At 37.3% G+C, this 27857-nt stretch overlaps 1 protein-coding gene across 1 annotated transcript; it reads right to left on the bottom strand.

The window, feature by feature from the left end:
* Positions 1 to 511: 511 nt before the first annotated feature.
* Positions 512 to 25852, bottom strand: GNAT3 (G protein subunit alpha transducin 3). The gene is made up of 8 exons (XM_074869322.1): positions 25735 to 25852; positions 19432 to 19474; positions 14229 to 14370; positions 10620 to 10777; positions 6692 to 6820; positions 2391 to 2520; positions 2031 to 2184; positions 512 to 702 (listed from the first exon to the last, which is right to left on the bottom strand). Exons 1-8 carry the CDS (start codon positions 25850 to 25852, stop codon positions 512 to 514), a joined length of 1065 nt encoding a protein of 354 aa, XP_074725423.1.
* Positions 25853 to 27857: the final 2005 nt, after the last annotated feature.

Below are 27857 nucleotides of genomic sequence, written 5' to 3'. Positions count from 1 at the left end.
GGGGGGTTTGCCTTTGTTGAATTAACGCTATGTCGTTTTTAGTTATGTATGTAACAAGAAAACAAAAGAGTACTGAATGGAAATTATCTATTGATACTGTTGAAAGCAATAGCTTTCTTAAGGCTTCACATATAAAGTCTGTTATCTATTATATATTTTTTCTCCCATAACTAGAAAACACAAGATACTGAGGTGTCCCCAGTTTCCTGGGAAGTGCTGATTACCTTCAAATCATATTGATAAAAATAGGAATTTCCTTTTGATTCCAGTAGGATTTATCAGTGACTGGTATCTCTGCAGAGCAGGAACATTTTTTTCAATCTTCTTATGACATACAGAAAGTCATTGTTGGTCTGCAATGCTCAGGCTATACCAAGGATTCAACTGACAGCTAACAAAAGCCTAATTGATACTGTTTCTTCCCTAGAGTTTTTTATTTCAGTCAGCACACAGGATGAAGAGAGGAGAGTGCGCTGAGATGAAGTCAGACTATAAGCAAGGGAATGAATGGCTAGAAAAGCCCACAGTCTTTCAGATTTTCTTTGATTATTATGTCTGTGACTGCATCAAATACAAACTTGACATTCTGGGTGTCTGTAGCACATGTCAAGTGAGAATATATCTCTTTATCTTCTTTCCTTATGTTCAAGTCTAGGAATTGTTTCTTGATGTAATTTCCAGCATCTTCAAATGTATTTAGCCCTAGTGGAGAGCAAGGTAAAAGAAAGAGAAGACACATTTCAATTGGCACTTCCTCATAGCTGCTAAGAAACAATTATTTTTTTTTCCCATTTTTTTCGTTCTTTCATTTTTTTCTAAAGGGAATTAACTTCATGCATTAGATATGAAAATTTTGTGTCTAGACTGCCCACCTAAATTTAAATTTCAATGTCTAACCAGAAGTCCTTATTTCTGAAGTGAAATGCTTCTGAGTAAGTCAGTGTGAAACAGCTAAAGACCTTAGAGAGATAGCAGAAAGTGAAAGACAAGAAAAAAGGAAGGAGCATAAATTCAAAGGGAATCAGGTAGAGAGCAGACAAAACTGGTGGGAAGTACAAAAATGAAGAGAGAAAGAAACGAAGAAGGAAAAAGAGAAAAATTCAGACACTTATCTATTCAGTCATAGTTTCTTGATGCAGCTTTTCTGCCTTTTGGTAGCAGTCCTTTAGAGCAGCAGCAGGTGTGACCGCTGGCACCTGACCTGGCTGCAGGTCTGGAGCGGGACGAGGCTGTTGGAGACGGGCGGCTGCTCAGAGCCCCGCTGGCTCCGTCCTGCCTGGAGCTGCAGGCAGTGCCACGTGGCACAGCTCCACTGAGTCTAGCCCAGGATATTGGATTATCCCAGTGAAGCACTGAGCAATTTTGGGTTGCTGTGTCCTTAGGGAAGTGAAGGAGCTTGTTTGCAGGAAGTGCACAGAACCCGTCTTATAATAATAATATTGCTTTAAGTATGCCTCATTCTGGACACTCCCTATACCAAATTAGGTTAATACTAAAATACGACAGATTTTGGTTTTTCTCTGGCACTTTCTGACATAGCCTCATATGTTGTCTTGCATCAGCTGGGAACAGCTGCTGGTTTTTATTTCCAGTAGCCACTACTGTGACATACAAAAAGACTTCCCTCATGGAATGGGTTTTCAAAATAGGGACAAAAATCTTGGATTCAGTTATGGTGTGTGTGAGTGATAAGCCACTGATTTGTACTGAAATATTGGCTGGATTCATCACACCACACTGCAGCCACTGAAACTTCTAGTCCTCTCAGCTTCCTCTACGACCAATGGATAGAAATAAGCATCTCCAGAGATGACCCCACCTGACGATAAGCATTGTGAGTAGCTGAGATGAATTGGATTCTGGCTATGTGTGTCCCATACCATTCTTTTGAGAGAAAGGCTAGATGCGTAGGTAAGATGCTTAGTATTTAAATGGTTATACACAGGTGACCTGAGTTGAAGTCTCAGTCTTTAATGCATGGCCTACACTAATCATTTGGATGTATTTTCTTCTGAAAACCCCGAACTTACCATTATACTCAGGAAAGCAAATACTCAGATGAACTTTCGTTATTTTCTCTTGAAAGAGGTCTTTTTTGTTTAGAAACAGCACAATGGAAGTGGCTGCAAAGCACTTGTGATTGCAGATGCTGTTGAACAGCTGAAGGCTTTCATGCATTCTGTTCTGTTGAGATGCAAAAGGTAAACATGAGAGACTGACAAATCTCATTCCCATATGTCATTTTTACTGTAATGTTCTTTACTGGCAAGAACCAATACAGCATAATAGCCTTTAAATGGTTATCAGGGAGCAGGAATAGTTCTGATATGCCATCAGAGAGTACATTAAAACTTAGCAGCAAAAAGGGTTGTTTGTCTCTTCTGACTCACCACTTCTTTATCTTCCACCAGAACCATGTCATAGGCACTGAGCGCAGCACAGAATATGATGCAAGTAACTCCCTCAAAGCAATGAATCCACTTTTTTCTCTCTGATCGCTGTCCACCCACATCAAACATCCTTTACAGAAAAAATAGCATGTACAAAGTAAAGCACTAACTACTAAGGACGTAGTCATGCAGTTACTGTGCAGAGTGCAACTGGAGATGAGTAAAATATCCACATTTTCCAAATACTGGTCTGTTTCTATCCCAACAGGTCAAGGAGAACTATGTACTATTTTCAGCTTTGTAGTAGGCGTAAAATGGAATGTAAAGGCTTAAATACCTGCATATAGGAAATACATTCAGTACTTTCAGATGGCACTCTGTGTTGAGGAGGTGGAGCTCTGCATAAGAGTTCAGTGCAGGACTAAGCCCTGCAGGCAAGGATTTATTCAGGACAGAGTTCATACATGAAACACTGACAAAAGATCCTCAAATCCACAGTAATTTGTTACTTCTTAATTTTGCTTGTAGTGAACTGACACATTAATCAATAAGGCATACGAGTGGAAGCTGGTCACAGGTTGACCCACTGGTTATGTTTAATTGGTTGGTGTAGATCTGTGTTTAGTCATCTGCTAATCGCCCTGGTGCAGTCCCCTAGCTAGCTGTATAACCTGCAGCATGCGTTTGTGTGTGGGGATCTCTGCCCTATCAATCTCATTAGTTGCTGTTTAAGCAGCAATTCATGGGGAGCAGGAATCCATTTGTAGAAAGCAAAATGTAGGCCTGTCCTCTGCATTAATTTGCTTCAGTCTTTGCCAGAAATTACTACCTTTGGGTAGAGTCATATGAACTTTTTATGAACTCTTTATATGGGGTCCAAAGCCAACTGAGCATACCTGGCTGGGACCTTGTTAGGGACCTAGTTAGGGCCTAAATGAGATGGATCTGTCACCAAAACTACTATTTTTCTGCTTAGCACTAGCTTTCAAAATTCCCACTTATATTTTCAGTTCTTCAGTGATCAGGGAGAGGGCTTTCTTTTCACTCTATTTCTGATATAAAAGGTGCCAAACTTGAACATTTTTCAAGTGCATTAGAAAGGAAAAAAAACATGTACAAAATCAGATTTATCCTACCCTTACTTTTTCTGTTTCCTTGTGTGCATGATGTCTTTTTCCTGTGCTGCCTGTTGTTGAACTTAAAACTGTAAAACCTAACTCCCTATTGCATTATCTCTTCCTCAAGAAAATGCATGAGATCTTACTCTCTAGATGTATCTCCTGCAGTATCTGAAAATTAAACATAACTCAATTTTTATAGCAATGAAAATACTGGGATTCAGTATGAAAAAATCGTGTCAGTAATAAACAGAGTAAGAATAATTTGTTACTGAAACACCATTTTTTGCAGTATATTGATCTTCTGTTTTTTTCACCATCAGCAATGCTGCTGATGGAAACAAAGGTTATTGTTTATCATTTTTCATCCTTCTTAGGAGAAATGAAACCCTTCCCAATGCTCATGATGAACTATTTCTGCAGCTGAGGAGTAATTAGAAAATATTATTTGTTTTCTAGTATATTTCCTCTCTTTGTCTGATCATTGGATGTCTATAAATGTGAATTATTAGGAAATCAGAAAGCTGTTATGGAGCAAGGTTTTGAAAACAGTAATGGCATTCTTCCAAGCATATCTTCACTGAGTTTAGTATGCCTACTGAAGAGTGAGGTCAATATGAATAAAGCATCTTGACTTTTGGCTGTGATTAGTGGCCAAAAGTCACCTGCCACTATGGATCTTCCTTGATTTGTGGGATGTAACTCTGAAATCAGGGTTATGGGGGGAAAAAAAATCTTCAAAATTTAGTCTTCAGTAGAATTTCACAAGCATACATAATTGTATGAATCTATATTCACTTCCTGCAAGCTTTTAGAATATGGCCCTGTGAATATTCATGAGAAGTCAGTTAAAACAGGACAAAATCAAGGCCAGAGGCAATGCTTATGGGCAGTTTTTGTTGTACTAACCTTAGCTTGCTTAGTTCTTTTCATGTCAACCCAAAACTTACAAGCACAGGTAAAACTGAAGTCCCTCTGTGAGTGGTAGAAAATGCATTTCCGAGATGACCTTTTTCTTTGACCAAGACCATCAAAGTTAGTCTTGAAAGCTCTATGTTTTCCCATCACTGCTCTTGGAAATATTAGCTGCAGATATGGGACTAGCTCTATATTCATTTGTCCTAATGGTACCTATAGTGAGACCTGAAGACTAAAATCAAGCTTGCCTGATTTCAGTCAAATTCTTCCTAGCACATCAATAGAAATGACAGCAGGAGAGGAAAGAAGATCAGATCTTCTTTTAAAAATATTTAAGTATATTCTGAGCTCTGGAAATCAAAGTCAACATTGGTGAAATAAATTGAAGAGCACAAGAAAGCTAAATTACACTAAACCAGCAAAGTAACCACTAAGAAGATAGCAAATAACAAGAGCTGTTGTCTGTGCAAATGTAATTCTGTTCCCTGGAGCAGTACTGGGATTTAGACTTTTACTGCACAGGTTCAAAATGTTTTCTGCCTTATTCAGTTCAGGAGAGGGACAAGTGTTTAGTGAATGAGGCATCTGTTGATGTTTTCTTTTTATCCATGTATGGCTTGTGACCCCAAGCCTCATTTACGTACATCAACCAAAACTTACTCTGAATGTGGAAGTGTTCCTCTCTTTATAGATGTTTCTATGGTACTTATCAAACTAAGTGCAGAGTCATCAAGATCCCCCAGCTGTTTTGCATTGCTCTGGCAATGCAAAGTAGCAGTAATTGGCTGGTTAAGATGGATTTATAGCTGCTCTGCATCCCGATAGCAGCTCAAACCCCTCAGACTATTTTGCAGTGACTTTACCTAAAAGTGCCTAAAACAACCAACGAATTTACTCATGTAACACTACTGTGATGCACAGCGGAGAAGCTAAACACAGTGGGTTTTTGTGTTTGTGGTGGCATTAGGAGCCTTCCTCTTGTTTACAGGCACTAAGGCAACTTAATTCTCAGTTGTGCTGCATTTCAGTTGGACCTCGACACTGATTCTGGTACACTCTAATATCAGGATTGGTAGCATTCATGTCAAAGAAGGTTTACACTCTGATGATTTCTTTCTCCATCCTCATTTATTTTCTTATATAAACCATGACTGTAACTGAAGGTGCTCAGATTTCCATGGTATAAAGCTGACTGGCAATATGTTAACTGGAGAAAAAGAAGATGATGTCTGTGACATTACATTGTAGCCTTTGTGGATAAGTGCTGAATTTTCATGAGTGATCAGTGTATTAATAAGTGATAATAATTTATCTGTAGGACATCTACTTCAGAATCTTATTTTGTATATGTAATCTCTGTTGTGTGAAAGCATCTGTGTGGTAGCATGGATAGTTTGGGGGATGTTTAATTGTCACATGAGGAGAAAAAAAGAAGCCCAATGAAAAATGTAAAAGTTATAATGCTGGTGCTTTATATGTCTATCTCTGCAGACAGTTTCTTGTCTAGACAACATTCCTCAATATGCACCCCAGCCTTTAAATTAAGAATTAAATGGAATTCAGTCCATAGAGAAAAACGTTATAGAACACTGAAACTATCATAATTCGTTCAAATACATTTTCATGTGGAATTAGATGTTTTTAATTGGTTCACTGAGCATAACAAAATCTTGAGTATCTGAAAGTGTCAATTATTTTCAGTCAAATTTCTCAGAGACCTTATTTTCAAGATTTTTTCCTGAACATTTTGCTTTTCATCTTAAATGAGCATGAAGGCATGCATGCTAATACTGAAATTTCCCATGGGACAGAAATTATTATTTTTTTGCCAACTGTAATGCATTCCAGTGTTAAGAGCAGTTATTTCCGTTCTCAAAAGAAGAGAGTGAAAGGTTGAGAGTACATGCAAATTAATAGTCATCAAATGTTTTGCATGCTGTTAAGGACATTTAGGTAGGCAAATTTTGTAAATGTCACAAACAATTATTCAAATGGCAGGATACAAATAATGCTTTTTAGGCACTTATATATGTAAAAATGTCCTTTTAGAACCTGATATTCTGAGATCTCTTAATAACAGTCCATTATATGCTTAAAGTTGGAGTACTGATACTAAAATATCTTGCTTTTTTGGTTGTTTCAAAATATTACTGGATTCAAGGATATCACAGTGGGATTACCAATATTATAATAGGTCAATATCTTTGAAAGAAAATATTTAAGAAAGATAAAACCACAAAAAAGTGCTAAATATGACTTTCATACCTGAAGTTCAAATCCTTGAAAGAAAACTGAGTCTCTATAATCCCAGTTGTTTTCACTCGGGAGTGCAAAACATCTTGCTCACTAGGTACATAGTTCGGCATTGCTAACCTATCGAGATCATTGAGGTAACTAAGGAGAGTAAAAAGAAATGGTGATTGGTGAATTCAAAAGGTGAAATGAACATTACATAATCACTTCATATTGAGCCGCTTTAAAATAGTTTATGTAAATTACACATTTAAATACAATCCTATTGGGTTTTATACAACCTAGATCCACAATCCAGAGCCTTTCTTTTTTCTTTTTTTTTTTTTTTTTTTCCTTGTGTAGAGACATGTGATTTAGTTGCATATAATAAACATCTTTCTGAGAATTTCAGTTCAGGAAAATCCTTATTTTCCTCAGGCATGCTAAAAAACCACCTTGTCAGGAAAGGGGTTTTGTCCATTTGCTTTCAGCAAGTGGGAATGGCCACCACAGAAGAAAAACTGCAAGCATCTTTCAGAAGCAGATTGACTAGAAGTCATCACAGCCTATCAGACCCATTGTAATAGTAACTTTCTTCCTGAGTGAAAGGAAGGGCATAATATTTTGGACGAATTCACATTTAGGGGCTGCTTTCCCTGCAGACCTGTCAGTTTACAAGAGGAAAGTACACGATAATTTAAAAAAAAAAAAATATATTTTGTAATCAAATCCAGAAGCTTCAATCAAGCTGAGGACCCCCTCGGTTAGTATTCTCACAATACCCTGAAAAAGAGTGGATTATTTGGTTTATGTCTGGTATACAGAGATAAAATCTGCATGAAACCAGGTTCCAAACCAGATCTTTGAAGACTGTTCTTGTCCTACTACCAACCCTTCTCCTGTCTCTTCCAGGGGCAGACAGCTTTCTTAAAATGGCTGGACAGAGCCTATGAATTGTACTGGCTGGTTTAGGAGTCTGTGTAAAGAGGTTATGAATTTCTATTTGTAGACTCTTGTCTCTGACAAGCAAAACACAGTCTTTCTAATGTTTATTAGGTTTCATGCCTTTTTTTCTTCTCTAACACAAAGTCTGCCCAGCACAAAGTTCTGCGGTACAGTTTAACCAGACAACTACCAAAACAAACCTCACAGCTCATCATCCTTTTCTGCAATATTTAGTACATCTGTAAGTAAAAAAATGAAAATAAAATTAATTTTAAAAAAGCTAGAGTCGGAAGATTTGTAAGTAATGATTGGTAATGGGATTTTCTTATTTTAAGTTGAATAGACTGAATCCACTCAGCAAGGAGCGCTGAAGTTCATCTGAGTAATTCAATGCTTTCTCATTATTTGAGTCTAGGAAACAATCTGTTTAGAAAAAAAGTGCGATACAGCTCTGGTTCTCCGAGTAGGGCCTGAGGCAAATTCATCTCAGCTCACCTTTGTGTAAGGCAGAAAAAAAAGACATCTTTCACTTTATAAACCATGCAAGTGCTAAAACAAACACTTGTATACAAAATTCATTATAAATTTATATTTTCTGATATAAAGTTATATATTCTGATAGTTCTTAGTCACAAATACATAAATTAAATTCAACACAGACAATTGTAATTGCATAAAAATTTAGATCAAGTTAATTATCTAGTTAATGGAGCAAGAGAGGCAACTTCAGATTGTTACTAGAGATGAGGGCAGCTCCAAGAGGACACAGGCCAGCTCTCCACTGGCAAAAGAGGGAACACAAACTAGTAGGTTAGTTTAAATGCTTGTTATTTCCTTGGCTTCAATTAGGTGACACAGATCCTACCCTGAGAGGCAAATGGCTGAGCAAGAAGCACCATGGTAGTTATACAATGACATTTAAGGTCACAATTTATAATCCTGATTTTTTCCCCTTCCTTACCCATTACTCCATCTTAAAACAGGATTAATTCCAGTTGAGTCTAAGGAAGAAATTCCAGCCAAATTTGACATACAGGGGATTTTCTATTATTCAGAAGATCTCATTTTTTTTTCAATTAAAACACACATGGGAAAGGCAGTGATCAAACTTCATTAGCATGAATTAATAATGAAAAGACTCAGAGAAGATAACTTCAGAAAGTCAGAGTTTACACAGTACAAATCAATACTCTGTGTAGGAGCTGATTCACAGGAGCTGAGAAACAGAGTTTTGGTTTTAAAAGAAATTAAAATGTAGCATTAGATGGTTGATTGACTCTGGCTGATTTTGAACTGATTGTTAGAAGCCCAGCAGCAAGGACAAAATTAAGTTGATTTCAATGGTTCAGAGCCAAATGCAAGATTTTCAGAAGCATCAGGTACCAAAAGATGAAGACAGAGGATTAGCAGGATTTTTGGAAGTGTTCAAGCAGATGAAAAACATATCACTTGTTTTTAATGTAACTCCAGCAGTAAATAATAGTTATTGGCTCCTTTACAGTCTGTACTAGCTCCCTTAAATACTGAAACCCATTGCAGGTTAAAACATGACACAACCCATAACACTGAGAGGGAATTACTTTATACTAGCCTATCTTTTTAGGCAACAAAACCTCATCTGCCAGGCATAGTGTACACATTAGAGTGTTGTTAGCTGGTAAACAGGTAATATAATTTTTTTTCTGCATTAGGGTTGGTTTTTTTTTGAGGGAGGTTCTTTAGCTTTGTATTTTTTTTTTTAATTTTGAGGAGTGTTTTTCCTTTTAATTATGATGACTGACTTGTTATGAGCTTTTAGTGCTGGGAACTGTAGTGTGGCCTGTCAGAAATGTTAGGAAGCAAATTACTGTGCTATACTATTCCTATAGAAATACAAGGCTGCCATAAAATACTGCCAAATCGGGCACAAATCAACACACGCAATTTTTTCTTTGTTTAGATATCTTGCAGAAAAGTCTTCATTCTTGTTTTGAAGATGTAAAGAGACTATGAATTTTTAATACTTTAATGGTATATCTCTTCTGCTGTCTACAATTAATGAGCTGTTACTGCCTTCAGTTTGCCTGGCTCCTGGCCCAGCCTCCGTTCGTGCCTTTCCCTGCCGAATAGAAGGAACACCCAACACCCCTTCAGGTGTCACCCAGCAGGTGCCCTTAGCCTGCAGGAGGAGCTGCAGGAGCAGAGAAACCTCTAACTGCAGATCTTGGAAGATGGACCTCAGCTGGAACAACCCTCTGCCCCAGGTCTAGAGTCAGACTTACGCACTCCAGGAAAACTCTGACCTGAAGGGAGGTGCCACTCCCTTCTTGGTCTTGTATGAGCTTAGGGAGAAAACAGCAGAGCAGGACCACAGTAGCCTGCAGGAACGACTGTAGAAGCAACCAAAGCAGGGAATCCTGAAGCATCTAAGCTTACTGACTACATCTAAGCCAAGAGATATACCCCAGCTGACTTCTTCGTGGAGTCAGAGATGAGCAGCTCTAGTCCCCTGCTTATCTACTTGTCACCTCCCAGGCCACAGAAAGAGATCTGGGGCTGTCAGGTTGGAGACCAGCTCCAGCTCCACTTGCCAAGGCCAGCTGGGTGCTGAGACGGTAACATCCCAGGGAACTCCTGTCCCTGCAGCCAGTTTAGTTTAGAGGAAAAAACTCTAAGAAAACTTTTTATAGTCTTCTCCAGACATATGTTTAGCAGCTTGAAATGTATACATTAAAAGTACAACTCTAGGTAAAACCTAAGCCTTTGACAATCTTAGAATTACCTGAAGAAGGAGTAGACTTTTTTTTTTTTTACAGTTTAAGCAAACTGGCGGAAACATGTTGTTCCTTGTTTTCACTTGTTTCCTTCATTTAAACATTTCTACTATATTCTAAACAGCAAAAAAAAATCATTCTTTTTCTGGTTAACAAGCAATAATTTTTGTAAGCATGTGAGGAAGAGTTCTTGTGCAAGCCTTCCTCTGCTGTCCCTTACAGTAATAGCCAGCTGATCAGCACCTGCAGCTGGTGCCACCTACTAGGCTGCTGAGTCGTTGAGCTGGTACTCCGCTGCCCTTGCGAAGCAGGCCTGGGTCCCGCTGTCACTCCACAGTTGTTTGATGAGTTCGACCAATTCAGAAGGCATGTCGCCATCCTCCAGAGTTGTTGCCATGGCACACAGCTTCCTTTCATCTTCCTAAAAAGAAATTTCAGTAAGTATTGTGCAAGAGCACTGTGCCCCTCCATGTTCTTGAAGGTGTGCTTGGTTTACAATGAGTTGCAGGGGCAAAATTTCTCATTTTCACCAATATTTTCCAGGTAGCTGTACTTGCCTGTGCATGTAAGTATCCTTTTACAAGCTCGCTTCCCTTTAGTTAGTGCCAAGGTTAGACTTAAATCATAATACACAGGGTTTTCCTCTTTTTATTGTTTTGTTTTGTTCATATAAAGGCTCAGTTTCATCTTACCATAGATGTTCACAAAAGGTCCGACTTGGAAGGAAGGCTTTTATTGTAAGAGAGAGTAGTGGCGTATCAAAAACTAAATTAAAAAGGATATTTAAAGCTTAAACATACTATAACTACATCAAAACAGAAATATCTATCTAAATATATTTTTTAATTTATTTGGAAGGAAAAATTTCTAGCTTTAGGCCACAGTGAGAAATGTGGCAAAGTGTATATAACTAGTAAATGCATTTCCCATAGGTTTTTTTTTATTTGGGGAAGAAGAAATCTGTAATTGAATAAAATCCCAAATACTTTAAATATATTGTTCTGCAATTTATTCCTTTTGCAGTCAATCCAAAAAGACTTCAAGTAATCTATTTCATTAAAAATATCTCTTTTCAGTGGTTAACAGCTTAGGCATGTACTGTAAATAAAGAGCATGATTGAAATAGGGTCATTTGATATACTGTCACAGCAGTGGATAATTATAGAATATAATTCCTTCCTAGCCATATAAGTAGACAACTGAAGTGACTTGCAGTCAATAGTTGCAAAAGTATAAATGGATTCTGACAGACACTGTTTTGTCAGGGAGTATGTTTTATTCAAAAATAGAAAACATCTCCACAATAATTTGTAACAAATTTGTTTTAGGAATATACTATATCTTTGTGTTTCAATAGCAATTGCACTTTATGGAAACTTTGTAAAAGTCAGAGGCTGATCAAAAATAAAACACTGCAGGTTTTCTAGAATATTGGAGAAATTTAGTTAGCATGGAGAAAAAGAAAAAAAAGGGGGAAATAACCACTAAAGAATTGCTTTCATTTGAAAGAGTAAGGAGGACAGCTGAACAATTGCCCTTCTACATTAAACACCACCAGCTCTGTTTACAGCCCCATCCTCTCGCTCAGTGCTGGGATCAGCAGAACTGAGTCGCTTTCTTCTGCGTGCCCCTCGTTTGTCTCCAGGTCTGCTCTCCAGGCCGCACACTTGCTCAGCTTCAAGATAAGAGTTGCAATGTTCTCTCCTTCAAGATATCACATATCATTTAATGATTATAGCTATCTTCCTACAATGTTGGATTTGTGGTTGAAATAGCCTACAAAGAGAAGCCTTGAGCTCAGAACCTCCAGATGTACGGTAAATGTTCATTAATTATTATGCAAAAGGTGGCAACTGTGGATTTTGATGCTTATGTAAAAAAGGAAGATAGTTGCAGGCTGATTTATATAACATTTTGTTCCTCTTTGGCTTTTAGACAGACTTCAGATGATTTTCATATTAAAAATAGATTTCAATGGCGTTTTAGGAAATAAAAAATACCTCTCTCCCCAAAACAGATGTTGTTCAAAATTACATGCTGAGGCACTTTCAGGACCACTAAGAGGTATTTGCAGGCAGTCCTGGAACATGGATAAACCCATTGTTTTCAGGCCCAAGATAAGCCTAGTCTTTGGGCTAGACAAGCTAAATCTGGACCAGAAAACAGCACGAACAAAGTCCAGCTGAAATCAAAGCTTATTTCAAAACAACTCAAGCTTATAAATGGCTTATGATTTTACAGAAAATATAAGCTAAGTTTGGTTTTGGAAGAAAGGGCAATGTTTAGTGGCTATTCAAATAAATGTGACCTAAATTTCTGTTTTCTTTAAAACTGACATCCAGGTTGCTCTTGTGTGGTTCTGGGGGAAAAGAAGACAGGCACTACAAATATTTTATACAGGTGTATTCAGCTGTTTTCCTAGAGGCCTATTCTGCCAAGGACAGTAAGAGTGGGCTTACTGTACTATAAGTGATAAACTTACAAAATCTGTATTTTCTGCATTTGGTTATATATAATGCTATGAAATTAACTGGGCTATTTAAGAAAATTTTTCAATTACCAGTTCCCCAGACTGTGAAATCCCTTGAAAACAATATCTATGAACTGGCATAGATGATAGACAATGAGTGAACACGTATAAGCCTCTCAGAAAGTTTGGCAGGGCTAAGAAAAGAGGCTGAAGTACCGGGGCACAGGCAGAACATATCTCAATTGCAGATGGCCAACAGAGTCTGAACCACATAGTGGATATTAGGGGCTGAGCCAGGACCTGTGGCTAGGTGCTGCAAGGTTCTGCTGTCTTAGGCCATATAGACTGGTAGATGGGTCCTTATGCAGTACACATGTCTATCACAATTGAGGAGATGGGCCAAATTCAGCACATTCACATGGGCCTATTTTCTGTGTGCTGCTTTTTGGCACTGTTAACGTTTGTTTGAATGACTTATATTCATGGACCCTTAAAAGAATACAGGAAGAAAACATTTAGTTTCTATTTTGTCAAATGACTGTATGAGCTTTAGTAATCTCTGAAGCACTTATCATTTTTAGGTCAAAGTGCCACATGTCAGTGTAATGAAATGTAGACTTCTGGAACAAGAGAGCTCTTTCAGATAAGCAGATGTAATTCCCTCCAAGATAAACCTCTAGGGAATAAGCAGAATTTACCAAAACTGGAACCAGCTGATATTCTGACAGGCCTTTGAGAAATTCTCAGCAAGGTCTGAACTAAAGGCAAAAGACTAAATCATTGCACTGAGAAGAAAAGTATGTGGTTTTCTTTTACTTCTGTTCCTGAAAATTCAGTGTGATTGCCAGAAGATAGCAGGTCTTCTTACTGTGGCTTTTCCTCTATGCGCTTGTGCATAGGATTGCTGACTGCGTCAGGAAGGTCAGACCCCACTTCTCTGTGGTGCCAATGCTCCAGTGCTGCATCTGTATAACGAGGAGGTCTCTGCTCCAGGAGCAATGCCAAACTGAAATATTCCCAATATGTCTAGATGACTCTTCCTTACATGGCTGAGCCCCAAGATTTATTCACAAAAGGGTAATATTTATTACATTTCCCAATAGCAATAAATGACTAAGCAGCTAGGAAAAGGTTCTTTTTTCTGCTTTCTTATGTCTTTGCAAGTTGAACATTTCTTTTGTAACAAATAAAATGGCAGTTTATGCAAAGATTGGACCTCAGGCATCAGTCTTGAGAAAATAAAAATAAGTAAAGACATCTTGTCACGCATAACTCAAGCAGTACTTAGTTTCCACTGTCATAAAGCAAATACTGAACCCTCTTTGTTCTGCTAGTCTCTACTTTTACATTACAAAAAATTGTATTCTAATGCCTGTTTCAAGAGAAAAGGTGTCATACTCACAATTCTAGCTGGGTTTTCATAACTGATTCCTAACTTAGTCATTGCTTTCACAATAGACAGGATAGACTGCACTGCGTTACTGTAAATGACAGGTCTGAACTCCATGCGTTCCTGGTAGGAGAAACCATCTTTATGGATGATCCTGGTGCAAAAATAGAAAACAAGAGGTTTATGGGATGCATTAAAAAGAAAGTAATGAAAAATTGGATCAGATGCTTTTGTGGTCAGCATGAGAAAGAACTGAATCCATCTGGCCTTTGGAAAAGCATTTATCAATGGTTGATCTGCCTATTCTGCTGGAACAGGTAAACAGTTTCTGCAACTATGTGAGGTTAAATTTATGAGGTTAGGTTTTGACTTCTCAGTCTGAGTGAATAGGTATTGGTTTTTTGCCTTCTGGGTCAATATAAGATAATGTGTGAATCCAGAACAAGACCCAGGCCCATTCCTGTGGATACAGGGCAAGATGCATAGCTGTACTTAGATCCCAAATCTTTTATTATTGGAATCTACATTGTTAGTCATGGGCTGTCACACTGATTGTTTAATCATTCGCATTTTTATCCAGAATCCTACCTAAAGTAGAAAAATGATTGCAAAAAATATTTCTACATTGTGAGGTACTTCTTTAAGAAAACAACAAAAAAATCTTTAATATTTATTTGTACATCAGTTACAATTTCTAGTTCTTGCAAGTTGTTACTGTTATTATCTGCAAGCTTTGGGGACATAAATATTACTCCAGAGGATTTGACCTATATTCCAGAGGACAAAGAACCTTAGCAGTCAAATTCATTTAATCTAACTCTGACAGAGGAATTATAATTTCATAATCCTCCTTGACTGGAGAATGGCATGTGATTAAAGTTCTCCAAGATTAGTGTGCAGATTATATCATGACTCAGAGACATCTTTTTCCATGAGTTGTGAAAAAGAATGAAAACTTCACCCATGTGGCGCACTCTCAATGAACAGATACCAAACTGCTTTGGCTGCTGCTGGAACCAAGGCTCTGTTTTTCCTCACCTCAGTCGTACAGAGGTGAAGACCAGGTTATTAAACAACTAATTTCTGGTGTTTGTGTCTTGGTTTTTTCTCCCTGTCTCTTGCCAGAGATACAGTCAGGACAGAGCTATACAAGCAGAAAGGGGCGACGTGAAAGGATCTGACAGGTTAGCTCAGAATGAGTATGTGTGTGTGTCTTGGGGAGACTTTCTTTCACGGGAAGAAGTCAGTCCTGTCAGAAAATAATTCACTCACAGACACATGCACAAAACCCAGATCACAACTGAATGTGTCTTAGCATCTCTCTGACTTGTGGATGTCAGGAAATTCAAAAATTTCATTCTTGTGTCTGTAGAAATAGCATCTGTAGGAAAAAAGGGTTCTCTAAATGTTTCTCCAATCACTTCTATACCAGGCAAAACTATAAAGTGTTTTGAAGCTTTGTTTTTTTGAAAGCTGTTTTCAGCATAAATTCAAGTGAATCTGCAAGATTCAAAGGAATCCTATTGAACTTGGGAGAAAGAAAAAGGGGAGCTGTGTTATGCAGTCTGGTATACTAGTGAACCTCTTTTGCCATCCTCTGAAATATCCATGTATCCCTGGGTCAACACAGTGATTTGAATGAAATAATAAGAATTGTTCAGAGGGGAGGCTTATTCACTTGGAGGAGTCTAATGTAGTTCCATCAACAGTGCACTGGATAATCTGGTTTGCTGCTTGGGCAAAACAGGGCATTAAGCAGTGTCCTATCTGTGAAGCACCACGGAGCCCAGAGCTCCCCACTGGTGTAGGTGGCCTCCTTTAACAGGTCAGATCACCTCTAACAAGAAATAATTTCAGTTGCCATCATGTTGAACCTTGTACTGGTACTGAAGCATATTCTTCTCACTCTTACCCCTACTATCTGTGAAAGAAGCAGCTTTCTATAAATAATGGAGTGAAACACATAGAAACTCAAACCCCATGGAGTACATGAACTTGGTTTAGCTACTTTGTGGGTCTCACAGTGGTGGCCATAACAGAATTTCTGGGGAAAATGGGTGTTTTGCCTGTGGCTGCAAAAATCTGAGATGAGAGAGAAGGAAAGGCCCTAACAGTCCACAAATGGCTATTTTATATTTTCATGCTTCCCCTTTGAAGAAAAAAGGAAGGAAGAAAATATGAGATTCTGAAATAAATCTGGATTCTGTAATTACAGAAAGAAAACTTGGTTTTGCTTGAGGCTTTTCATGGGTTCCTTTGTTTCATTGTTCTTGTTTGTTTTTTTGTTTTGTTTTTTTTTTTTTTAATAATATATTTATGTCCTCTGGCAGAAGGTATGTTAACCAGTGTATTAAATCAGTAGTGAATTTTGCTGCTTTTATTAAAGATCAGTCATTCTTAAGGAAGGATTGTAAAACAGACTGACATCTTGTGTGACCAGAAGGAGTATTTTAGGAAATGGAAAATTTTGTTTCCTGATCCTCCTTGAAAAAATACACAACCTTTAAAAAATAAATGCATAATGCTGAAGGAATAGGTGTTAGGCTACCAGTCATAATATCTAAATTATATTTCTATTGGAGGAAAAAAGTTCGTCTCCTGTTTTTTTTCACAAAAGGAGGGCTTCTTACCAGATAGGTGGAGCTGATTTAGTCTTATCAGGCATGATGAGTTATCAAATATTTTGTTTCCTGTTTTTCATTTGCTGAATTATTTGTAGTAGGTTTGTGGTGCTAACTTAGAGCATAGCACAGAAATACTCGGATACTTGGATTTTAAAAAGTTAGATCACACACTGGAAATTATCTAGTCAGAAGCACAGAACTCCAGAGAAGCTTATTTTTTTTTCCTTTTTAGTTATCCCTCATAACCATCCTAGCCTTTTTAGGGCCTTGCAGCATATCTATATTTTGAGCATCAGAAGACATTGTGCAAAGCTTAGTGGAAGGATTTAAGTTTGATTGAAGTCTTCAGTCTGGAAAGAATGAGGTTTATGAATTAGAAAATTATATTACTAGTAGTAGAATTACCCCAATTTTGGTGGAAAATTGTATTTTCAGCAAAATCACTTCTTTTGTAAGCAGCTACCAGTCTTCTCCAGAAAATTGTATACTTCACTGAAAAAATTAATAACTGAAATTGATTTTTTTACTGAAAAATTTCTCTTTTAAAAAAAAAAAAGTCCTTGGTTATGAGAGAAAGATAATTTTATATGAAAAATGGTAATGTTCATGAACAGTTTTATCATAAAATAATTCATATTTGTGATCAGGTTGACAGGTCATAAATGCACAGGGTTTTAAAGAAAACTCTCAGCTTTGCAGTTTTCTGCCCCCTCCTTGATGCTGTTAAGGGTTATCAGCCTTCTTAAAGTGCTCAATGCAGAGGAATATCTTTAATCTGCTTCTACTTGGGGAAGCTTTCAGCACAATATATTTTAATGGTTTGCTGAATAAGGAGGGTCTCCTGAGAACGCAAAACAGATACAAAATTGTCCACCATTTTATCAGATCAAAAAAGTTAGCAAAGTATTTGATGGATGGTTCTGATTCTGTCTTATTACAAAATGAGCTGATTAATAGTAGAAAATTGCTTCTATGACATAACATTTTCTACTTCACTCTTTAAAATGCATTGGTGCGGATATGAAATAGTTAGAAGAACTTAAATTTAGAATAATATTGCTGATTTTGTAACACAGTCCGATTTTTACACTGGAAGAGATTGGTGCTTACAAAGTGGGGGTGTTGTCTAGACAGTTACAATGCCTGCATATTTTTTTTCTGTATTTAATAGACAGGTCTAGGAAGGAGACCTGGACATTGTCTATGAAAATAAGGCTAGATACAACAGCAATATTTTAGCAGGTTACACGGTAGAGGAAGATTTTTGCTGCCTGTATGAGTATAAGCCCTGGAACTCAGGTGGATTATCTGTTTAAACCATATACATGATTAGTGTTTTGGCTACCCTTAAAAGAACAACACGAATGATTTTTATTATAGCCTGGTTTACATATGTAAAACTGTTGTGATAGTAAATTGTAAACGGGGACACATGCACACAAACTTGACCTTCCTCTGAAGCCAGGGGAAATAAAGCTGCTGACTTCAATCTGTGTGGCACCCCATGCACTTTGAACAAACGTCTACAAGTATTCTTGCAGTAGATTTATGGTGCAGTCACAAGATATTCCTAATCAGATATTCAGTCCAAATTTGAACAGGGATTTCTGCATTTGAGCTTGTACAGCCTGTTTCTTCCCAGATTGATTATTGTATGAAAAATTTTTGGCGTGCTACTTTCCGTGCTAAAAGCAGTTCTCATGATTGTTCCTACCCATACTGGGTGGTGGGTAGCAGCTGCTCACTGTGTAGGCTGGTGGCTAAAAGTGTTCTCACCTGCCCTGTGGGAGACCTGAGAACAATCTTTCTGACCACTGGCAGGGGCTGAAATAAGACTGTGGAGACCAAGAACCCAGTCTGGGGGAAAAAAACACAAAAGACTTTGCACTATTATACAATGTTTGCAATATTATACAATACTTCAGTATTTTCTCTTGCAATCCAGTAAAATCAAATGAAACGAATAGTGACCAAATTAAAATTGAACAATGGGAGATTATTCACATCATATGTAATTAAACTGTGGAACTACTCGCTGTAGAATATTTTGAATGTTATTATTTCACATTGGTTCAAAAAAGATTCAGGAGAAATGTAGGCATGAATTAAGTGAGGGCTATTAAACACAGTGATGCTGTCTCTGGTTCAGGATGCTGCCTGAGTCACAGATCAGCAGATCCTATCAGGCTGTCCAGTGCAAGTGTTACTGTGTGTTTGCTTGTCTGATGATCTTCTGAAAACATCCTTCATTAGCTACTGCAAGAGGTGCGATGCCAGGCTAGATGGAGCTGCCATGGCTGGTTGTCTTATACATTCATGTTCTCACTATAGTACTGTGACTCCTACCAAAGTTAATGAAAAAGCTTCCCTGGTCTCCAGGAGGGAGCTGGACAGTGCATGATTTGATCAGACAGAATTAATTACCAATCCAGCTGTGTGTCTTAGTCACTTTGTGTTTTTCTTTATGTGGTTGAATGAGAACTTGATTTTAATGATTCAAATAAGCATAAATATTTTAAGAAGACATTAGCTAGATAGCTTATACTACAAATACCAAATTCAACAGCTGATATGAATATTCATATACTTACTTCATTTGCTTTACAATAGTGCTCTTTCCTGACTCTCCAGCACCTGCAGAAGGGGAATGTTGAGAAGGGGATATGATTGATATATGAATAAGTATCAAGTATTAAAAATAACTCTCTAGAACACAGAATTTTGTACCTATGAAGAGACATACAGATGTTTTAGATCTGCATTGTTCTAACTATAATTCTCCCTAGTGTCCATTCAGACTTAAAAAGACTGAAATCTTGATAAAAGTATTAATTCTGAAAAGGAAAAGGGCATTTGAAAAGAAAGGAACATTCAGTCAGTTAAGAGAAAAATACAGACTTTAATTATCAAGGAAATAAAATATGGGTCATATTTTGATTTCATCCCTGGTAGATGGGCAGAAGGATATGAACAAACTACAGCTTCTGACAGTGTCCAGTTCATTACATGATTTGTGGCTGCTCATTTAATGTGTATCATGATCTTCTGTAAGCCAAACCCACCAGTTCCATGGTCTTTAGCCAGCCTCTTTGAGCAACTGGAAAAACAGAGCATGGAGACTTGCATGGGGTCTAGCTCATGATGAAGAGGCAACACATGAGCAAATGTCTTGACACTGGTGTTTTGTCAGTTCCTCTGCCCTGTGGTCTTCTGCTATGAAGTAGTGTGGCTGGAAGTGAGAAACCTACAGAGCAATGCAACAGATCCAGCTTGGGAATGATTCTGCAGGAAATCCCTGTAGCTGGCAGGGAGGTACAGGCATTTGCTTGCACAGCCAGTTGCAGAACTAGGGATAGGTTTGGTCAGATTATGTACAATTAATTTTCCCTTATCTCATGGAAAGTGAGTAATCACAATGCAAACCTTCTCCATGGGAAATCAGTGCGAGTGACTATCGTCTTCTGTCAGTGAGAGTGATGAGGCTTGGCAAAAACTGCCAAACAAGAGCTGGATTTTGAAAGCACCTGAAGAGAGGATTTAATTTTGCTGTGAATCCATGGGACAGGATTCATCACTGCTTTTCTCTTTGCAGATTATCATTTACCTCACTGGACGGTGTCAAATACTTTTGACAAAAGAGGAAATCTGGGGCATAGATATTTTAACTGAGGGCTTCTCAGTGAATGGAACAAACTGATTACACACTTTCCAAACAGATTTTGTAAAGCTAATAACATTTAAATGACAAGGATTAATTTACTCAAATGAATCACAACAGAGAGCAAGCCATACGCAAAGCATTTTCTAAAACCATGATGTGAATGGCAGAAAGTGCAAGAGAAAAACGAGCCTATGCAAAATGGGCTGATGCTGCCATCTGCCACAGTTTGGAAAAAATGCAAATTTGCTGTAGATAATTTACTATCCCTTCAATGCCCTTCTGAAGAACTTGGTAAAGCCCTATCAGCAAGGTGGCGTTTGCTACAATTTTTGTAGGGAAGAAAGCAGGCTGTGCTGAGAATTCATACATTCACCTGATGGAAAGATGCCAGGAAACATAATATAGAAATGAACCTCTCTTCCAGATCTGAAAGGCAAAGTTAAAATAGAATGGAAGGCATAATTTATATCTTTTGGGTGCATTTTTCTACCTCTGCTCATCTTTAATTTATGATCCAGTAATGTCTTTATCTAAACAACAGATAACTCTCAGACTTTGACTTCACTCCAGAGTATTGTGTTAGTCATAGCAGCATTTTCACCCCAGGAAGTGGGTCAGAAACAATTTACTTTGCACCTGCTTCCTTTCTTCCTTCTCCCTCCTGTGCAGCCTGCCCCTCTGGCCAGGACCCAGGGTGGGAGAGCAGGGCCAGGGCTGTGTTTCCACCAGTCACAGTAGCCTTCTGCTTGCAGAAACAGTAGCACAAACGCATCATGATAGCTGTTACATGACTACACAGGGACCTGAAGGTAGCTTCTCTTTAGGAGGCAGTGAAAAGGACAATTATAATCAAGCCCAGATTTTCTGAATAAAAGACGAGAATTTAGGCCAAACTTAGTCCTGTCATGAAGCTTGGAAAGTTCAACTGGCTTTTAAAAAGCTCTCTGTCACGGTCAAAATTTGTAGCTCACCTGATAGGGACCAGTAGTAATGTGCCATAGACTGTATTTTGCATTTCACATATTTAAGATCTTCTAACTTTTTCAAATTTACCTCTGATTTCTCTGTCTCTATTTGGATGCTGAGTTTCCTTGAGATGGATAATGGCACAGAAAATAAAGGCACAGGAATCTCAGTCAATGCCTGAAACGCTGGCCCTGGTCCTGGGAGCTGAAAGATATCCCCACTGCCAGTAAGGTCGATGGATGTTTCCTCCCACACTTCTTCGCAGACACCATGTTCACCATGCCCCAGGGCATGCCACATCCACCTTCAGTGAGGTGCTGTACACACAGCACTCTGACTGAATGTAACCTCTTCCCTGCAGGCCACCAAGGCATATAGGCAAAGCAGAAATAGAGAAAAAAATGGAGGTGCCTTGAAAGCTGGTGAGAATCTCTCAAATTCAAAGGAGAATGAACCCAGGACCTCATTTGTAACTTGACATAACTGTTTTTCTAAGCAGAATTTGTTTGAATAGTTGTGGAAACTGGAAGAGTAGAAGCCCCTTTTAATATTAGCATCTGCTGAGCCATTGAACAAAGTTCTTTTTATATATTAAGCTGCTTTTGTCCCTCAGATCAAGAGCTATTATCTCTTTATTTATGTGGAAGTAAAGGCTTGGTTTAGGGAAGTTTCCAGAAGTAAAGGTAAGAAAACAAAAAAAAGACTACTGCCTGAATATTTTGTTTGAAACCTGTCACAAAAGCCACTGACAGTGATATAAACCAGCAAAAAACAGGTAAAAGAAAATCTTCAAATTAAAATTGGAAAAGGTATCACACCTCTGCCTGAGCCTTTTCTGTGCCATTCAGAGCTCTGGAAACTGAACTAGACTGGAAATTAAATCTTCCTGGTCCTCTTACCAAACTCAACAAACTTTCTCCATGAGAGAAAGAAACTAGAGAAAAGATGTAAGATCTAACGCTCTTGAGGGAATAAGTTCCTTAAATGCTGCTGTACCCCCCAAAAAAGCAAATCAGTGTACTCCAATCCATAGGATTATTGGGCCATCTTTGTGCTCAAAGTCTTTTCTTCCAGTGCAGGTGTATATAACAGGAATTTATGCCAGACTTCAGTACTACAGTAACTGATTCATTCAACTGGTTCTACATTCAGACTACCTATCAGAGTCCTCTTCTAGACAGTGGAGAAAAATATTTGCTACGAAAACTAAAACAAACAAACAGCTTCAATTTTTGTCAGCCTGAAGCAGATGTTTAAATTAAAGTAGGTGAATTGTGCCCTAAAAGTGACTATTTCTCATTGAAGAGTGCTGAGGATGACCAGCTCAAATAAGGGTTGAGTATTGTCCTGCCACTGAAAAATGTAGATAATGAGGCCATGCAGTAATACTTTGAAAAGAAATAAGTGAAGTTCAAAGTTTTAATTATTATTTAAGCTGAAGCTAGGTTCTTATTTCTGTGAAACATCACTGTGAGCATCAGCTGTTTTGGCCATGTTTGGAATGTGCCTGTACTTTGCACATAAATGAATTGCAAGCTGGTCTCCTACAAAGTATATAAACTGCATGTGATATGGTAGGCAAGATATGACCCCGATACAAAGGAAATAAATCGTTCACCTTGGAGTTTGTTCCAGACTCATAAAACAATCCAATTTTTTGGAAATATAAATATATAGAGGCTAGATTTGTGGACAAGGTGGAGGGATGGGATGGCCTTGACAACACAGGAACACCCAACACAGAGGACATAACCCTCCTGGCTCCTGGACAATTTGCGAAGAACGGCAGAAAGTTGCATAATTTTTCCCCTCCCCCAGTTTATACGTGTAGTTTTTATGTGCATGTCATATAAACTGTAAATTATCACCTCAATACAGATAATGTGCTTGCCCAGATCATGGAACTTAACTGAAACAAATGTGGAAATGTAGTGTTTTATTTTCTGGATATAATTTCTTTTTTTGTTAAGGGCCCTATTAGAGGATGCAGAGAGATTAGATATTAAATAATCCTCTCAGGAAATGGTCAGAATAAATTTTTTTTTTTTACATTTTAAGGGTAAGAACATAATAATCACACTGAAAAACTTATGATATACATATCCATTTTTTTTTCTGAATATTTTCTACCAATCTGCCTACTGCAAAAGAAACAAAGGTGACATCTGGTCTGTAACATGATCTGAATGACCAGAGACCTAGGACTAGGGTAGGACTAGGCTGGTTGGCTTGAATGGACCTGCCTTTGATTTATGTAGTGTAAAATTTGAATAATTTCTGAGATCAAAACAGACTCATGTTTTATTCACCCCTTGGTTTTTTAAGAACAAGAAAATTTAAGCTGTTAAGTCTATAATATTTTTTTTCTCTCTCCAACATGTTTTTTACCAAGTCCTTGTGATCTGTTGTAACAGTTCCCCAGGAGAAAAAACATTCCAAAATGTTACCTACTGACAAATGTGAATCATGTGTGACATGAATAAAGGAAGATATTGTAGAAATATATTCTATAAGGAAGACTTCAGTGAAAGTATTTCAGATTCAGATGATCATGTCTCATGAAAAGAGTGCTTGTATAGTTGATGAAACTGAAATATGTTCAGATTTGAAATGAATGAAATAATAGAAGTCTTTTTCACATAGCTTGCAATTAATCTCAAAGTATATAACTAAAGGTATCTTGAGACTGATACTAATAGTGTAGAAGACTGATTGTATACATTAGGAAACATTTAAAACTAAAGTCCTTAATACTAAATACATATGTTCTGGGAGGGGCAATTTATTTTGTGTCAAGACAGCCTCCAGTACTACTGCCAAGGCATGAACACTAGAAGATCAAAATATATTGTCAAACTGCTTATCTTTTAAATTCATCTTTATCTTATAAATTCCACTTTATCCTATAAAGTCCTCTTAGAGGATTTCTTACATCTTCCTCATGAATCAGTGTTGGATAAGGTCAGAGACAGGATGCTGGAGTAGATGGACCCTGGTTCTAACTTGATATGCCAATTCCTTTTTGTAAGAATATATAAAAAGTATTGAAACTTTGTGAAAGTTTAAATGAAAATATTATTCTGATTTTTGACTAACTCAAGCTTGCCTCAGAAGGGGCAATATTTTGTATTAATGTGGCACAGAAAATCTTCATATTCTGCACTGGACTGAAAAGCTTTGTAAACAGGAATCTGAATACTGATGATACATAAAGTGTATCAGACTGCTACTTTCCTATTATTATTTGAGAAACCTTCATGGTTGTGTTTTTCTCTTATTTCTATATTAACAATAGTAGATTCTCAACAGGTATAAATAGACTTTTTGCATAAGATACAAACCAACAGATTTAAGCCAATTTATCTAAGGAATCTAATAGTCTGAATAAATGTCAATTTAAAAGCATTTGTAAGCATTGCAGTTGTAATGAAGGAAAATATAGAAACATTTCAATGATCAAAGACTGGTTTTCTGTTCATTTGGAGAAACCAATGTAAACTCTCGTAACAGGTATTATACTGTTAGAAGAAAAATATTAAGATGGTGGCAGTGTTATTGTGCTCTTGGATAATTCTTGTAGGCTACACAGTACCATGGGAAAAAGAGAGAAAAATAAAGCTGTATCTAGAAAAAAAAAAAAAATTTCTTTCACCAGTACACCTGATGGCTGTTAATAGATTGATCATAGTGGGGATTAGAAGTAGTAGTCAGTGAGAATATTCATCTGTATTCATCTCATTTCATTACCTTACATTCCACTCTCCTCAATATAATTTTTATACATCAAAAAAAGTAATTCTAATTTACTTTCTGCTTCTGTAAAAAATTAAGTGCAACAGTTTGCAAAATAAAACATATCTATATCTTGTGACACCTGTGGATTTTCTGTGTAACCAGTTACCTCATTTAATCCTGCAAATGAATGCATATAGGTCCATGAAAAAATAAAAAGATAATTCTGTGCTACATTCTGTGTAAATAAGCATAGTAACTTTTATTCTAACAGTAGGTTCTCATTTCTCAAATCTTTTCAAAGTCAAGGATATCTAATATTTAAAATTGAATACATGCAGTGACATGGCCATTTCCAGCCTGTTCCTTCTAACTTCATTAGTGTCCACAACCAGAAAACATTTTGTGTGTGTATTACAGGATTGTCTTCACATAAAACAGAGAAAAGTGGAAAATTCACTGTACTAAAATGTAATTCTAGAGCAAAAGAACCCCTCAATGGAAAAGCATTATGAGCAATTTTTACTCTATTTACCCAGCAGTAGTAGTTTGACTGTCCTGGCTTCCCTCTCTGCATCTGCCTGGAGTTTCTTTTCCAGTTCTCTGGATCTCCTGGCCGACTCCTTGCTCTCAGAACTGGCTCCACTGCCCATTTTGAGGTGTTAAAAATCCTCTCTTTGTCCAGATGATTTACTTCTTATCAGACTAGTTGCTTTAATTCAGAAGAAGGACAACAGCCTGTGCTTAAAGAAAATTTAAAAATCCCATTCAATCTCTGTGTTCAGCCTTCAAATCAAACGGTCCCTTTTCACCTGTCACATGATCTGGAGATGCTATAGTCAAGGATTTACATAGGGACATAAAAGCATACTGTTATGATGTCACAGAATTAAAATGATCCATTCAAGAGCAAAACCAAGGTATGGATACATCTCTGTCCATGTTCACACAGGTTCCAGCTTCACACGCTTCAAAGAATTGTACATAATGTCTTGAAACAATAAAATTTGGAATAACTCTGCTCAAGGAAAAAAAAAAATCAGCTTGTGAATCAGTGTTTATGCCCTGAAGCAAAAAAAGATTTATGTCTTTGAAACATTTGCATATTCTATTTTCCATCTTTCTCAGTGGTTGTAGCTCTAAATATATGTATTCTTTATTTAAAAATGACAGAATTTGGATTTATATAATTAAGATATATTTTGCTTTCAATTATTAATTAACATGCAGACTGCTGCATTTTCATATTATGGTAAGTACATTTATTTTCTTGTAATGGTAATGGGTACTTTACTGCAATTTGTAACATCTTTGGGATACTCTTGTGTAGCCATTCCCTGAAGAATGTCTTTTCTATTTTTTAATGATCTTATTAGCAGTTATCTGTTTGGGCTGAAAGCACCATGCCATTTTGTGTAAGAAAGGACACAGGTCAGATTGTCCCCAGTGATGGAATAATTTCATCTTAGTTTCTTCATAGTGCAGTAGTAATATAGAAGTTTTATGCAATACCATAGTACCTTCTTTTTGGTCCCTTCTCTTCAGTTTAAGAATTTCAATAAAATTCACTAGTGGCAATACTATAATTCTAATATTACACTTTTTCACTTTATAAAGTATTTCAATTATATAAAACATACAAACATAAAATTATACTACAATTTTACAATCATTGATCAGTAATAGTCAGTAGCACTCTGACTTTACAGTAAATAAACTTATAAGGTTTAGCCTGGAAATAATGTTTAAGGGAAATATAAGCATACAGATCAGTCTGAGTGACGTTAGACATATTTTTAGGTCAGAAGGTAAATGAGGAAGAGGGCCAGACACAAAGCTTTTAACTCATCCTGTCCTATAGAAGAAAAACTTTCCCGCAGCAGAAGTAGGTGGATACCAGATGTAACCGGAAGGCAACTGGTACTGGATGGGGAAGATGGGAGTGAGATGAATAAAGATCACGAGTCGTACTAATGAGTTCTGTGCCATTAGAGTAGGAGAGAGCAATCTTCTGGGAAAAGACAGGTCCTTTGCTGTGCTCATCCCATTCAACAGTGAGTGTCTTCTCAGACTTAAAATTAAGACCACATACTGCAATAAAGATCTGAAGTTGTGCTTTTTCAGTATATGTTTCTCAGTCAGTGGAGCAGGAAGCCCTGTTTTCAGTCTCCTTGGACTGCTTTGCCAGAAATGAATGATCGGTACTTGTTAACAGCTGAATTTTTGCATATACATTTACAATGCAAGAAAATACACTATTTTGTTAAGCCTATATTCCTACTTTGTTTATTCTTTAAAATAGGCTGTAATAAAATCTTTATGCAGCCATAGTAACAACTGGTTTGTTTAAAAAATGAAAATAACCAGCTTCGGAAGTGTGATATCAGTGCCAGGTGTCTGTTTATCAGAACCGTAGGCAAATACGGTGCTCCTATGAATTTCAGTGCTTTTGAAAAGAGAGTCCATTTGAGCATTTCTGAACACTAACAGGATATACAAATTAACTGATATAGTCACAAATCATGGAGATGACTATCATTTCCAGATTAAGAGCCCAGTTCACTACTGAGTTGTTCCAGGCATATACTAGTATAACTCTATTCATTTTGCGTTTAATTTTTAGTGTTGAACTTGAATAGTCTAATGGTAAACTAGGTC

The sequence above is a fragment of the Strix uralensis genome, chromosome 5, assembly GCF_047716275.1.
Source record: "Strix uralensis isolate ZFMK-TIS-50842 chromosome 5, bStrUra1, whole genome shotgun sequence".
NCBI lineage: Eukaryota > Metazoa > Chordata > Aves > Strigiformes > Strigidae > Strix > Strix uralensis.
Note: the sequence above shows the minus strand (reverse complement) of the source record. Positions and strands in the feature narration are given on the sequence as shown.